At 40.5% G+C, this 14259-nt stretch overlaps 1 protein-coding gene across 2 annotated transcripts in view; it reads left to right on the top strand.

The window, feature by feature from the left end:
* The window catches only part of MALRD1 (MAM and LDL receptor class A domain containing 1), a 228651-nt gene that overhangs the window by 179860 nt on the left and 34532 nt on the right, over positions 1–14259 (top strand). For both annotated transcript variants that reach the window (XM_080974345.1, XM_080974346.1), the window contains 2 exons: positions 2277–2402; positions 4058–4121. In XM_080974345.1, the coding sequence (XP_080830471.1) occupies positions 2277–2402; positions 4058–4121 (190 nt within the window). The remainder of the gene's footprint in view (positions 1–2276; positions 2403–4057; positions 4122–14259) is intronic.

The raw sequence follows: 14259 nt of genomic DNA, 5'->3' as shown, positions 1-14259 counted from the left end.
GAAAGCCCCAAAACACAAGCAGGGCTTGCCCAATACTTGCCTGTAACGTTGTTGCATCACTTACATAATAATATGATTAAAGAGATTGTATTGTTGTTGAATTGGGTATACGCCATTGTTACTTGCTGATGCAGCTACTTTCAGAATTTGTTAGTAATGCCCTGGCTTTGAATGGATAAATGATATCAGACCTTTGTAGCTGTGCATACATTTGTCATTTCCTTGGTTTTTAAAAAATTATTATCCCATTCTGAGACCAATTCTCCTGAATGTGAAATTAGTCAACCAACAATGCCATTGGGGTGGGAAGAAATCTGTCCATAGTCTCTTAAACAATGATACTGAAAAATAATAATCTCAGACAGTACTACAGAACATTTCATTAATTATAGTAGCTCTAATGACAAAACGCTGTTAGTTTCTGGAAGACTAAGCACAGGCATTCGGGTCACATCCTGTTGATCAGTGATCCCATCATGAATTAGTTGGAGGCTTATGCATTTCCTCCAAGATTATCCCTTTAGAGTTCTTTGACGTTAGATGATCTTAGAGATTATAGTGGAATGCTGCTGCATGGCAGTATACAGCTTTAGGTGAAAAAACAGGATAGATATTTTTATGCTTGCAAGCACAGTGTGTTTTAATTTTTGCAACACAAAATAGAACATTTTAGACTATTTGGTGATTTATTGGTACCGGGATAAATACTCTCTTGCATGGAGGCAATGTGTAATTATTTTCATCTAGCTGCATAGTTTCAATATTAAGTTAAATAAAAGTCATCTCTGGCATACAGCATACACATCTCTGGTCCTGAAATGCAAGTTATATTCTTGTTCCTTTTCTGAACAGTGTGATTAATTTTGTATATTGGAAAAGCAAAGCATACAGTACATATAAAATAAAACAGACAGATCTCTTGCCAGTCACCATCAAGGTTTCAGGGCCTACCAAATACCATAGAACCGCAAGCTAGAGCCGTGAGAGAGGGGGGGAGAGAGAGAGCACCAGTGTGTTGTAGTGGTTAAAGTGTTGGACTAGGGCTTGGGAGACCAGGGACTGAAACCCCTACTTGACCATGAAGGTCAGTGGGTGACTTTGAGCCAGTCACTGCCTTTCAGCCAAACCTACCTCACAGGGTGTACTAATGCATATTTATTGCATTGTGGATGAAACATCAAGCAACAATTTGCATATGTGAAACAACCATCACATTTTAAATTTAATTTAATTTATTAATTTTGTTAGTCACTTTATCTTGCCCAAGGCAACCCAAAGAGACTTACAGCCAAACATTTTTTAAAAAACAAAAAACCAAGGGGGAAAAGAGATACATTAAAAACATTTCACCCACTTCTAAAAGGCCCAAGATAGTTAAAGGCCAATGGCCTAGGTATGGAGGAAAGTTTTTGCCTGGCAACTAAAGATATATAATGCTGGCACCAGCCAACCTCCCTGGGGAGAGCATTCCACAAATGGGGAGCCGCCATACAATATGCAGAAATGTTTCAAACCATGTCATACTTTACAGTTCAGACAGTCCACTGAGTCATCAACTGCTGAGCGGTCAAACTGTGTACATTCATTGTACAGAATGGCCTTAAGGGATAGTATTTGAAGCATGCCCACTGGAAAGATAAACACTTCTGGAGCATCTGTTGAGAATTCTTGTCAACACACAGTCACATGACACGTATTTTGAGAGTGTTGAGCGTATGTCACATGCACTGTCAAATGTATTATTTATCTATTATTATTGTAATAATACACAAACACACCCACACATACTGATAATTTATATACTTTCCATTGTGGGGGGGACCCTAAGGTGTTTTATATATAAATAAAATAACACAATATGACCAGCTCAATAAAACAAAATTCAAAAATCAATCACAGTAAACTGGGAATGCTGAGGACCAATATTAAAGACAGGGAAGTGCCTGGCTAAACAGGTACATTTTCAGTTGTCGTCAGAAATATTCCATAGACAGAGCATGCCTGGATCTCCACGGGGAAATTAGAGAACACAATGGAGCATAGGAATGAAATTAAACTCCTGCACACATTCAGAAGCAAGCAGTTTAGAACTTTATAGATTAAAACTAACAATATGGATTTAAAGGGGCTGCCATAAAGATGACTAGAAACCAGAACAAACCCTATAACATTTCTGTAAGGTTAAAGTGAATAACCAACTATTTGTCTTGTTGCTATGTTGTATCACTAAATAACAAGGCTCTCTAACCATCTTGTTTGTTTCTCCTTTCATTTAGCTATTAAAGATTGCTTCAATGGGTCTTTGTTGTGTCCATCGACTAATAGCTGTATTCCAGTTTCTCGGCGATGTGACGGCATTGTAGATTGCATTGATTTTGCTCCTGATGAGTCTAGCTGTTCAGGTAGTCTGCCAATTTTTTAGTCAAAATTTCATTCACAATAAACAGGATTTTTCTTTAGCCTACAGAAAACCACTCACATGAGTGGTTGATGAAGCGGGCTGCGTTCCCATGCATGGTGGAGTCCACCACCTCAGAGTCACTGATGTGGAAAATCATGAAGGGTTCACTGCAATGAAATGTTTTTGAATTTATCTTGGAGAACGCTTATGTGCATTTTGAGTGTGTAACTGTGTTTAGACATATTTGGGAGAGAAAATTCATGCTGTACCAAAACTAAACACATTAAAGGCGGTGAAATTGTCTGAGATTGGAGTTGCCAGGTTGCAACTCATAAACTCCCCTGTACCACAAAGCAGCTGTGGCTTCTCTCTCCCATGTTTTCCAGTGCCTTTCTTTTTTCCATCTCCTTTGTTTGCTGTAGCAAGCTACACAGTAGGTACGGTGGTACCTTGGGTTACAGATGCTTCAGGTTACAGACTCCACTAACCCAGAAATAGTACCCAGAAATAGAACTTTGCTTCAGGATGAGAACAGAAATCGTGAGCCAGCGGCAGTGGGAGGCCCCATTAGCTAAAGTGGTACCTCAGGTTAAAAACAGTTTCAGGTTAAGAATGGACCTCCAGAACGAATTAAGTTCTTAACCCGAGGTACCACTATACAAGAAAAACAAGGAAGGAGGAGTGATCAAAGAAAGAGGGATTTTTTTTTTAAAAGCCTGTAGCTTCCTTAATCTACCAGTTCAGTGCTAGAGGCAAAGTATGGGAAAGTCTTTGGTTTGCAAGCTGACAACCCTAATGAGTAATGTTAAATAGGCATAGATATTTGAAACTTAAAATAGAAAACAGGGTCTGCATCAGAGGTCAGCATCACTGGGCACCCAGCAAGGCCTATGCTGCACCTACCTGGCCTTGTTGCTGTTCCTCTTGCCAGTGCCACCTATTCGTCATTTCTCTCTGGTGCAGAAAGAAAGCAGCAGCAAACCGTGGTAGTGAGCAGGAGAAACTGCCACTGCTGGCTCGCTCACTTCCCATTTCTTCATGGGCCATTGTGTGTATGGGGTCCAGAGGTAGAAATAAGCACTTCCAGGAAGGGCAAGGGAGTGGTGGGAGTTCCACTGAGGGACTTTTGCTCAAGGACCTCTCAAAACCCAGAGCTAGCACCGATAAAAAAGTAGGATTTGCCTCAGTAAACCAGTCAAAATCACCTTCTACATTGTATAGTTCTGTGTCTAAAACTGAATAGGCTTCTTATGGTAACATAGAAATATTAAGTGTGATCCAGCCATTTAGTACTGTTGAAGTCAGCTGGACCATGCCCTTTATAAATGAAGAAAGGCATGTGTTTAATTGTCCCATTGAAATAAATAGGGCTTGACTTTGACAATACAGCGCATTTAGTACTACTGTATGTATGTATTGAAATATATAAGCTAAGTTGTACAGGCAAAACAGGGTCTGGTTGTGGATTTGGGGTGTGTGTAGTTGTTTTTTAAAGTATAAAATATAAACTTACCTCAAGTAGTTATGGAATATTATCCTTTAGATGGTAAATCTTCTAACTGTATATTGTCTAATGAATATGTCCAATGTTTTGCATATGTCAAGAACTCTTGTCATAGTTAAATCATTTTTGTAACTTATTTTCCAACCCTCCAGATTGTCCAGAGGCATATTGCAAAAATGGAGGAACATGCAGTAAGGAACCTGTTCCCATCTGCCAGTAAGTTTTGCTTCTGTTTTCTTTTTCAGTACGTTTATTTCAAGGTCAATGGGATTGGCCAGCCATCCCTCTCCTTGCTGATGAAATTATGTCCAATGTTCCGAGGCTCTGTTTTCCTTCCTTCAGAACAATATTCATGCTGTCATACTGCCTCAGTCCTAGGCAGATATGAAAAGGATGTTATGGTACAGTATGTCTGAGGAAAAAGTAAGAGGCAGGCAGGAGTGGTGCCAAAGGAGGCACAACACTTCTGGGGTCAGTAGTTTCCTTGTCCAGGGCTCAAAAAAAACTCCAGGCCCTAAGGGATTTATTTTACTTCTTTCAGAAAGAATAGACCCAGTGTTCTGCAGCTGTGAAAAAGATGGATTCCATGCTAGGGATCATTAAGAAAGGAACTGAAAATAAAGCTGTCAATATAATAATGCCATTTTACAAATCTATGGTGTGACTGCATGTAGAATACTGTTTGCATTTCCTGTTGCTTCACCTCAAAAAGAATTCTGTAGAGCTGGAAAACGGTCAGAAAGGGCCAGCAAAATAATCAAGGGGATGGAGCAATGCCCTGTACAGAAAGCTTGCAACTTTTGGGGCTTCTTAGTTGAGAGAACAGGCGAGTAGAAGGAGACATATTAGAGGTGTATAAAATTATGCCTGGGTATGGACAAATTTGCAGATGACACCAAATTGGGAGGGGTGGCTAACACCCCAGAGGACAGGATCACACTTCAAAACGACCTTGACAGATTAGAGAACTGGGCCAAAACAAACAAGATGAATTTTAACAGGGAGAAATGTAAAGTATTGCACTTGGGCAAAAAAAATGAGAGGCACAAATACAAGATGGGGGACACCTGGCTTGAGAGCAGTACATGTGAAAAGGATCTAGGAGTCTTGGTTGACCACAAACTTGACATGAGCCAACAGTGTGACGCGGCAGCTAAAAAAGCCAATGCAATTCTGGGCTGCATCAATAGGAGTATAGCATCTAGATCAAGGGAAGTAATAGTGCCACTGTATTCTGCTCTGGTCAGACCTCACCTGGAGTACTGTGTCCAGTTCTGGGCACCACAGTTCAAGAAGGACATTGACAAACTGGAACGTGTCCAGAGGAGGGCAACCAAAATGGTCAAAGGCCTGGAAACGATGCCTTATGAGGAACGGCTAAGAGAGCTGGGCATGTTTAGCCTGGAGAAGAGGAGGTTAAGGGGTGATATGATAGCCATGTTCAAATATATAAAAGGATGTCACATAGAGGAGGGAGAAAGGTTGTTTTCTGCTGCTCCAGAGAAGCGGACACGGAGCAATGGATCCAAACTACAAGAAAGAAGATTCCACCTAAACATTAGGAAGAACTTCCTGACAGTAAGAGCTGTTCGACAGTGGAATTTGCTGCCAAGGAGTGTGGTGGAGTCTCCTTCTTTGGAGGTCTTTAAGCAGAGGCTTGACAACCATATGTCAGGAGTGCTCTGATGGTGTTTCCTGCTTGGCAGGGGGTTGGACTCGATGGCCCTTGTGGTCTCTTCCAACTCTATGATTCTATGATTCTATGAAAGGACGTGGGTGGCGCTGTGGGTTAAACCACAGAGCCTAGGACTTCCTGATCAGAAGGTCGGCGGTTCGAATCCCCGCGACGGGATGAGCTCCCGTTGCTCGGTCCCTGCTCCTTCCAACCTAGCAGTTCGAAAGCACGTCAAAGTGCAAGTAGATAAATAGGTACCGCTCCGGTGGGAAGGTAAACACCGTTTTCGTGCGCTGCTCTGGTTCGCCAGAAGTGGCTTAGTCATGCTGGCCACATGACCTGGAAGCTGTACACTGGCTCCCTCGGCCAATAAAGCGAGATGAGCGCCGCAACCCCAGAGTTGGTCATGACTAGACCTAATGGTCAGGGGTCCCTTTACCTTTACCTATGGACAAAGTAGATAGAGAAAAGCCCCCCCTTTCTTTAGGAGGCAGTATGCCTCTGAATTCCAATTCATAGAATCATAGAATTGTAGTGTTGGAAGGGACCCAGCATGCAGTCCCCCACCCAATTTGAAACCATCCTGGAACCTGCTTATCTTTGCAAATGTGCTTGCAGTTTTATTTCTGCACCGCTGGAAACCATAAGAGGGGGAAATGCTTTTGTGCTCTGCTTTCAGGCTTCCCATAGATGTCTACTTGGTCACCATGAGAACAAGATGCTGGACTAGGAGGGAAGTTCAGCCTGATCCAGCAGGAACTTCTTATTTTCGTAGACAAGTAGCAAAAAGCTTGATCCCATGTCCCAGCCATGTTTTTGGCCTTGGATGAGTCATAGGACAGGGCATTCTCACCCTGATTTTAACAAGTGGGCAGGCTGTTTATGGGAGGAGGTGATCTCTTGGGACCTACTGTTTGCCATTCAAATCAAGAAGCAGAAATGGTCAAGTGCAGGATCATTATACTAGTACTATGTTACATGTCAAAGTGTGGAACTGGTGCAGCAAAATGCTGCACTGGTGCAGAGATTTGACACAAGGCAACAGTCTTGGTACAAGTTCAAATCAGATATGGCAGAGATGAGAGAAATGAAATATCACCATTGCTCTCTTTGCCTCCACATGTTGTTGAACTCCAACTCTCACAAGCCTCAGGGATGATGGGAGTTGTAGTCTGAAGGGCCCACATCCCTGTTCTAAACAGATAGTATACTATAGTACAAAATGTATGTGAGCAAATATTTTCAGTGATCTGTTGTATAGAAAAAAGTTCTAATTAATATTAATGCCACATGTTTAAATGGTTGGAACCTTTGTTTAGAAAATATTTGAAGAACAAATGGGAAATGGTTTAACTGGAGGATTAAAATGGTACTTTGTCTTCATGTTACTCATCAGAAATTCAAATTGCCTTGATTTAATGAGTCCACCCTGTTTGAGTTTCAAGTTAGGGAATTAAGAGCAGATGGAAGATCTGGAAAGGCAGCCAGTACTTATGTGTGACTTTTTGAGAGTGGTGCATAATTATAAACGTTTTATGAAGGCAACCATGTGAGGATCCATAATACTTTTCCTTTTCTTCTGCTACCACTTCCAAAATTAGGCCAGCATGAATGCCATTCAAAGTTGAATTTTCTTGGCTTGATTACAAACCTGAATGAGGTTAAAATGTCAATTCACAAGAATACATGAGGAGAAAGCCAGCACAAATATTGATGGGAAATGTGTTTCTAACTTCAGCGCCAGATATTTTGTGCAGAAGCAGATCTATAATTTATTATTTCTTATTGCTTTTTACATTCAGAAACTCTACATGGATGCAAGATGTTTGTTTACTACTTAGGTATTCATCAGTTTCTACGGTTGTGTCTCACCTGAAATCCTAATACCACACTTAATATTATAACCGTATTTACAGCAAAAAGTGTCTTGTACAGACAGCAACTATTTTGCACAGGGGTTCCATTCCTGGCCCCCAAACACATTTGTGGATCATGCATAAGCTGCTATGCCCCGTTATGCTGTGTTACACCCCTGCCACCATTCTGCCATGTTCCGCCCTCATTCCTCCCTTTTCCAGGTCCAAAAGGACACGTGTGTCGGCGGTTGCACATCAGTTGGACATGCCTAAAATGGTTGCCGCCTGTGTAGGTACCACTGTGGCAGGAAGGTAAATGGCGTTTCCATGTGCTCTGGCTTCCGTCACAGTGTTCTGTTGCACCAGAAGCAGTTTCGCCATGCTGGTCACATGACCCAGAAAGCTGTCTGTGGACAAATGCTTGCTCCCTTGACCTGAAATCAAGATGAGTGCTGCAACCCCATAGTCGCCTTTGACTGGACTTAACCGTCCAGGGGTCCTTTACCTATATATAAGTAAATTATAAGGAAAAATTTAAACTGTTCATACTCAATATTTTCCTTTAATCTTGTTTTAATAAATAATTTCCCTGTATTTTAAAATCTTTTTAAAGAATGTTTCCCTACAGCTTTTAAGTTATTGGAAAAAATCAGTTGAGCATTTGTTTAAATTAAATTACCTTTGTTTTTGCTGATGCAGAGTGATTTCCCCCTGATACTCCATGGGCCATTGGGCCATGCTGGGGAGCATGTTGCCTCACCACTCCTGGAAATGGGATGGGGGTACTCAAGGGACATAAGGACCTCAGTCTAACCTACTTCACAGGGTTCTTGTGGGTGGGGAAACAAAATTTCCTTTTACACTTTAAGACCTTTGGAGTTTGGAGGATAGAAGTGGGATGGATGGACTGAGAAAAATAGATACTTTCACAAACAACCCTGCACAGACAAATACCCTAGATTATACACCTCTAGGAATTAAATAATGTGAGAAGCGGTCCTTGCAGAACTATGTACCTGTCACCTTGGTCAATTTGTTAATCCCAGTGAAATCAGTAGGATGTACTTCTAATAATGTCTTCAGTATCAGGGCATTAGACTGTGATACAATAAAATCGCACTCAGTTGTAGATATGTGCCATAACTTTTAACAGGTGGGATGAGACACCCCTGATGTTAAATATCAGTGCCATTTATTTTATGGGACACTAAAGTAGGGTGAATACTAAGCAGCAACTACCCGTGAAATACATTTTTAGCAGTCATTCCATATAATCACAATTTTCAAAAATGCACAGAAGGTTCATTGAATGAATGCAAATAATGATTAAACTTTGAGAAGGCAGCAGTCTTCTCTCAGACCTATGACTAACAGAAAAGCAGGCTACATTTCTTGAGTAAATTTTGAGCTTTGAACGTATTTACTCAAATCTGCTTATTTGAGTGGATTTTTAAAGGAAATTTAATTGGTAGTGGAAAAAGTCAATAACGGTTTCTAAAACGTGATCCTTCTCATGAATACTCCTGCCATTAGAGCTTTGAAGTTTCGAATTGTATTGCTTCATCCTCCTATCGTATTTATTTATGTCCCCGTTCCTAGCTCATCCCATTCCTAGGTCTTAGAGGCTGTTTGCAAATACGAAATATGTTTCTCAACATCTAGTGTCCTAAGGTGAAGAATGTAACAATTCATTCAAAATAATCCAACTCCATTTTCTTCCTAAACTCCATCTTTTTCTGAGCCAACAACAATTCAAGGTCATGTTTTTCTGTAACTTTAGAAAAGAGGAAATAGCTTTGTGTTGAATAGTGCCGTAGGAGCGGGACTGTGATTGCTTTGAAGATCTCTCAGATGGCCGCTCTCTTCGGGGTGGCATTTTTTCTGGAAGGCCAGTGACCAGATTTAGCCTATCAGTCATCCCAGAGCCAGCACTGTGACCCAGATAGTTACCACCTTCCAGCACGGTTGCTAGCTGGGTCATTTCCTCTCTACAAAGAAGTACAAAACTTTTTTTCTGAAGTAGTTTCAAAGTCAAGCCCAGCCACTGATGAAAGCGATATGCATCTTTTCTTAAAGGGTTTTTGAAGCTGGGAGAGGCGTTCACCCCTGCTCGGAGAGTAACCATAGCAGCACGTTCTAAATATTTCCTTAGGCGCTCTTGCTTGTATTTTATCAGCCCTGTCGGATTATGCGGTATCAGAGCCGGAGATATTTTTAGCATCTGATCCAAATAATTGAATTCTTAATGCAAAAGTAGTGCAAGCCTGTTCGACAAGGAAAGGAAATCATTAGAGAACAGGGAAAGTGAGAGTGATTCGAAAGCCTTGGAAGATGACTGAGGGAGAATTCATCTTGCAGGGCTGAGGTTTGCAAATCCCTTTACAGGACTCTGGGGTAGGCTGCATCAGTACTTGGGATGCTGAAAGCATACTGTGGGTTGTCTGATAAATGCCCAGCATTTTCGCTTGGATTCCCACAATTTTAAGTTGTATCCAATGAGGCAAAAACACAGGCCTGTTTATAAGGCAGGATGCTTCTCCGGAAAGAAGGCAGATGACTGCAAACAGTGGGAAGAACCAGGATGAGGGCCTAAATATACACCTTTGCATCCAAAGTGGTCATTAGATCTTGCAAAAGTTCTTCTCCCATGATGATTTACATCCTCTCTCAATACAATTAAGGTTTGGGTCAATGAGGCTTAGGAAGAAAATAGATCTTCACAGGGCACAGATTGCTCTTAGGAGTATTGTCTTTATTGCAAAGGTTAACCAACGTTCTAGGAAAAATTGTTTTCTTCGAAAGAAAAATTACAGAAGATGTGGAAGAGGCTGTTTTGTGGGAGGAGAAAGGTAACTCTCCTTGTAAAGGAGAAGGCTGGTTGATTATTCAGTATTATTTCTTCTGTGCAATTACAGGAGATTGTGGAAGAAGGTTTTTTAAAAATACTCGGAATCATGCAATGGGAGTAAAAAAGTCAAAGATATATTTTTCATTTTGCATGCAAGGGAGAGAAAAAAATCCCAAAAAGTTTTTTTTAATGCATTTGGGACTAATATTAAAAATGGCAATCAGACAAGAGATCAGTTGCAGACAATATTAGTTTTAAAGAAGTTTTCCTTATGTTTTGACCAATGTTTGTTTTTCAGCCAGTTTTCTATCCAACATGTGTGCCAATAGGAACACAGGAACTGTTGAATATTATCAAAATAAGCCCGTGAACAATGAAATCTTCTATACTAGCTGGATGGTTCTTGTTGATTTTAATGGATGCTAATATACAGCCATACCAGTATGCTACAGCAGCGCAGGCAGAAAAGGTCAAGTGCAAAACCACCGGGCTGTCCGCTGCTGGGTTCAGGGTTGAGCTTACCTCCTCAGTGCAAAGTGGCCATGAGTGGTGTGGGGTTTTCTCTCTCTTTCCATTAACTATTTCTCCAGTGCTCTGCCTCCTTCCTCACACTTCCTGAACCAAAAAGCCGCATAGGTGGAGTTACCGCACAACTTATCCCCTAGGCTTTAACTGACGCATGAGAACCCACTAAGGCTGGCTACCGAGCACCTGAGATCAATGCACTCACTGATTGTGTTTTTAGGGGAAATTCTTCCTTTTTTACCTTTAAAAAAACAAACATTTCTGTGTTCATTCCGCGGGAGTTGACATCTTTCCGCAGAGCCTGCAAGACAGCTGTTCCACCAGACCTTTGGCCAGGGCACAGCCTGATTCCCTCCTTTGGCAATCTTCCCAGAACTCTAGCCCAATGCTTGCCATCAATTTGATTTGAATTAATTTTATAATTAAATGATTTTAGAATGTTGTATTATTTTATTGTTGTTAGCCGCCCTGAGCCTGGCTTCGGCTGGGGAGGGCGGGATATAAATAAAAAAATATTATTTATTATTATTATTCATTTCTTTGAATGTAAAAAGACTTTACTTTTAAGAAATAACAGTGAACAGCTGTTGGGAGCATGGTAGACAATCTCCCCAGCTTCTTGCACTTACAAGTCCCACTGAAGTGCCCTTGGGTTCTCAAGAAGCATGGGGAGCTAGGAAGGATAGAGACTTACAGAAAAACAGAAAGGTGATTTATAGAATTAAAGAAGGGGTGTTTCCAAGAATCCACAGCCACCTCAAAGTAAGGTAAACACACCCAAAACTCTGAGTGTCCTATGAGAATTTCAATGAAATTTTCTCTCCCCTTTTATAATTTTTGAATACCATTTCTTATTAATTGATGGAGAATATTAAACACACACAGAGAGAGAGAGAGAGAGAGAGGAAGAAGAAGAAGAAGAAGAAGAAGAAGAAGAAGAAGAAGAAGAAGAAGAAGAAATGACTCATTTTCATTGATGCAACCTCCATATGAAAGAAAATCTGTGGAGGTCGCACATATGGTGCAGATCAGTGAAATTTGCCCACTGAGTGCTACCTAGGAAAAGTTGGGTTCACTCTAATCTCATTGTAACCAATGGCTCTCATGCTGTTTAATGTGCTTCAGAACCTACTAGGTTTCATGGGACTTAAGCTTGCTTACCTTATCTTGATTATTCCTAGTGGTTGGAGGTTTGTTGTAGTGATTATATTTGATAGAAAGCATTAAAGGCTTTCTGTGGACTCCAGAGTATATATGTTTCTGATATGGCTGTATAATATTCCAAAACGTGATTTCCAAGCAAATCTATACCTGTACAGATTCTAGAAAATCTCATATTTATTTGTTTTTAAGTGAAGTTTAGGGTTGTTGAGCCCAAACTACTTAGCTGGGTTTTCACATAGAACAAATGCAAGTCTGTGAGTTGAATAGCTTTATGTAAAACAAGCAAATCCCCAAATGTTTGTCTTTTATGCAGTTAATACAAAATACAGTACTACAGTACTAAAGTTTCCTTGGTGCTCAGTTTGATTGGCTGCAGCTATATCTTTGAGAAAGTCACTTGCTGTTGGGGGGGAAGAGCGAGAATTTGCACGGAGAGAAAAATATATTATCATCTGCTCTGTGCTTTAGGGCCCAGTGTCCTGACCTCTGACCAGCCTGTCTGCCCCTATTAGACTCCCTGTTGGTTCAAGAGCTGCAGGCTTCCTTGTGCTCCTCTGATCCTTTTTTTACCATTCTTCCTGCTCAACCAGCATGAGCTCAGATATCTGAGAAATAAACTCTTTATGCCGTTGCTAGGTGGCCAAGGAACTGCCTAACACATGCAAAATCTAGCAAATTAAGTAAAACTTATTGAACTTTTCCTGCCAGATTATAGTGTTGACAGACTGGTACTGCTCCTCGAATTTTAATTTTTCACACACACCTTTTCTCATTACTTAGTTGTTTTTTGTTGTTTTATGTTTGCCATTGTGCTAATTGGCTACCAGTCTACATTGCTTCTAGAAAAGTTGTTGCTATCTATGTATTATTCCCACACAGAGTTTTCTTATATATGAATTCATCACTCATATTTGTTCCATGTTTGTTTGTTTGTTATTTATACCCTAGGCTGAGAGAAATGTATACACAGAATAGTCTACAGATCACATTTTGCTGCTAGGGATTTTTGTTACAAATGTAAATATATATTTGCTGTGTAACAGCAGAGAAATTATGCACCGAGTGGCTGATCACTACATTTGTTCACTCATAACTTGTTCTTATTGTCAAACCAAAGCAGCAGTGGAATTCTAACTTTGTTTTTAGTAATTACCCAAACCAAATTGCTGTTAAAATTACTTTGTAATGTTCATCTCCTCCCAGCCCGGGACAGACTGCATAATCTTGGCAAGCACCCATCCTTAGACACCCCTTCAAGATAAAGTTTGAAAAATGTGCCAAATTGCAAAATTCAAACAAGATTCATAGTAAGCAATGTAAATATCAGGATGCATACACAGGATTACAGAAAGTTCCTTGTTAAACATAGTGTTATAATTTGCCTTGCTGCTCTAGTTCTCTGCTGGCAACTTATAATATAGCAAGAGGTGCAAATGTCAGGCAATACTAAAGGGATGATAATCATCCCTGACAAGAAAAATCATATACTGCAATGGCTGTTGATAATCTTTCTATTAAAAGTATTTAAATGCTGGGTCATTAACCTGACACATTACTGAATTTTTAAAGCACTTTTGAGTGGAAGTCTCTCTAGTTAAATCTGTTCAGACATTGTGGATATACATCTGTATTGCCGTTACTATATTTCTTTCTTAATTATCAACTTTTTAAAATGTGAGTCAGTTTAATACACCTATTTGAAGTTGGAAACTTGCGTGGGCACATATATTAGTAGGAACCATTGGTGATTACACAAATCTATGGAGTCCGTCAATGGCTATTAATCATACAGGAATGCAGGAAGCTGCCTTATTTCAAGTCAGATCAGGGCTGGGTCTAGACACATCAAAGAAACTTTTCAGTTAAACACATTGTAAACTTTATATGAGAAATCGGGTTGGGAAAAACAGGACTCCACAGCGCCATCTGGGGCCACAGTATTATAATGCATATACAACGCATATAAAGCACTTTTTCTTTGCCAATGTAGCCGAGTCCTAGGACTGGTTCATCTAGCTCAGCATTGTCTACCCTGACTTGCAGTAGCTCTCCAAGATTTCAGATGGGTTTCCCCCAGTCCTACCTTGAGATGCTGGAGAATGAATCTGGGCCCTTCTGCATGCAAAGCATGTGTTCTGCTTCCAAGCCACAGCCCTTGCTCCAGTCATGATGACCATCAGCAATATAATGGCTAAGAAGTATTATGTCACTGAATGTTACAGAGTACTTCTTACTGTCCTGGTTGTGGTCATTCCTAGTGGTTGGCTGCTATGGGCCACAATTGTG

The sequence above is a fragment of the Podarcis pityusensis genome (genome assembly GCF_964106645.2).
Source record: "Podarcis pityusensis genome assembly, chromosome: 12".
NCBI classification, from domain to species: Eukaryota; Metazoa; Chordata; class Lepidosauria; order Squamata; family Lacertidae; genus Podarcis; species Podarcis pityusensis.
The sequence above is the reverse complement of the archived record's forward strand: the minus strand, read 5'-3'. Positions and strand labels throughout refer to the sequence as shown.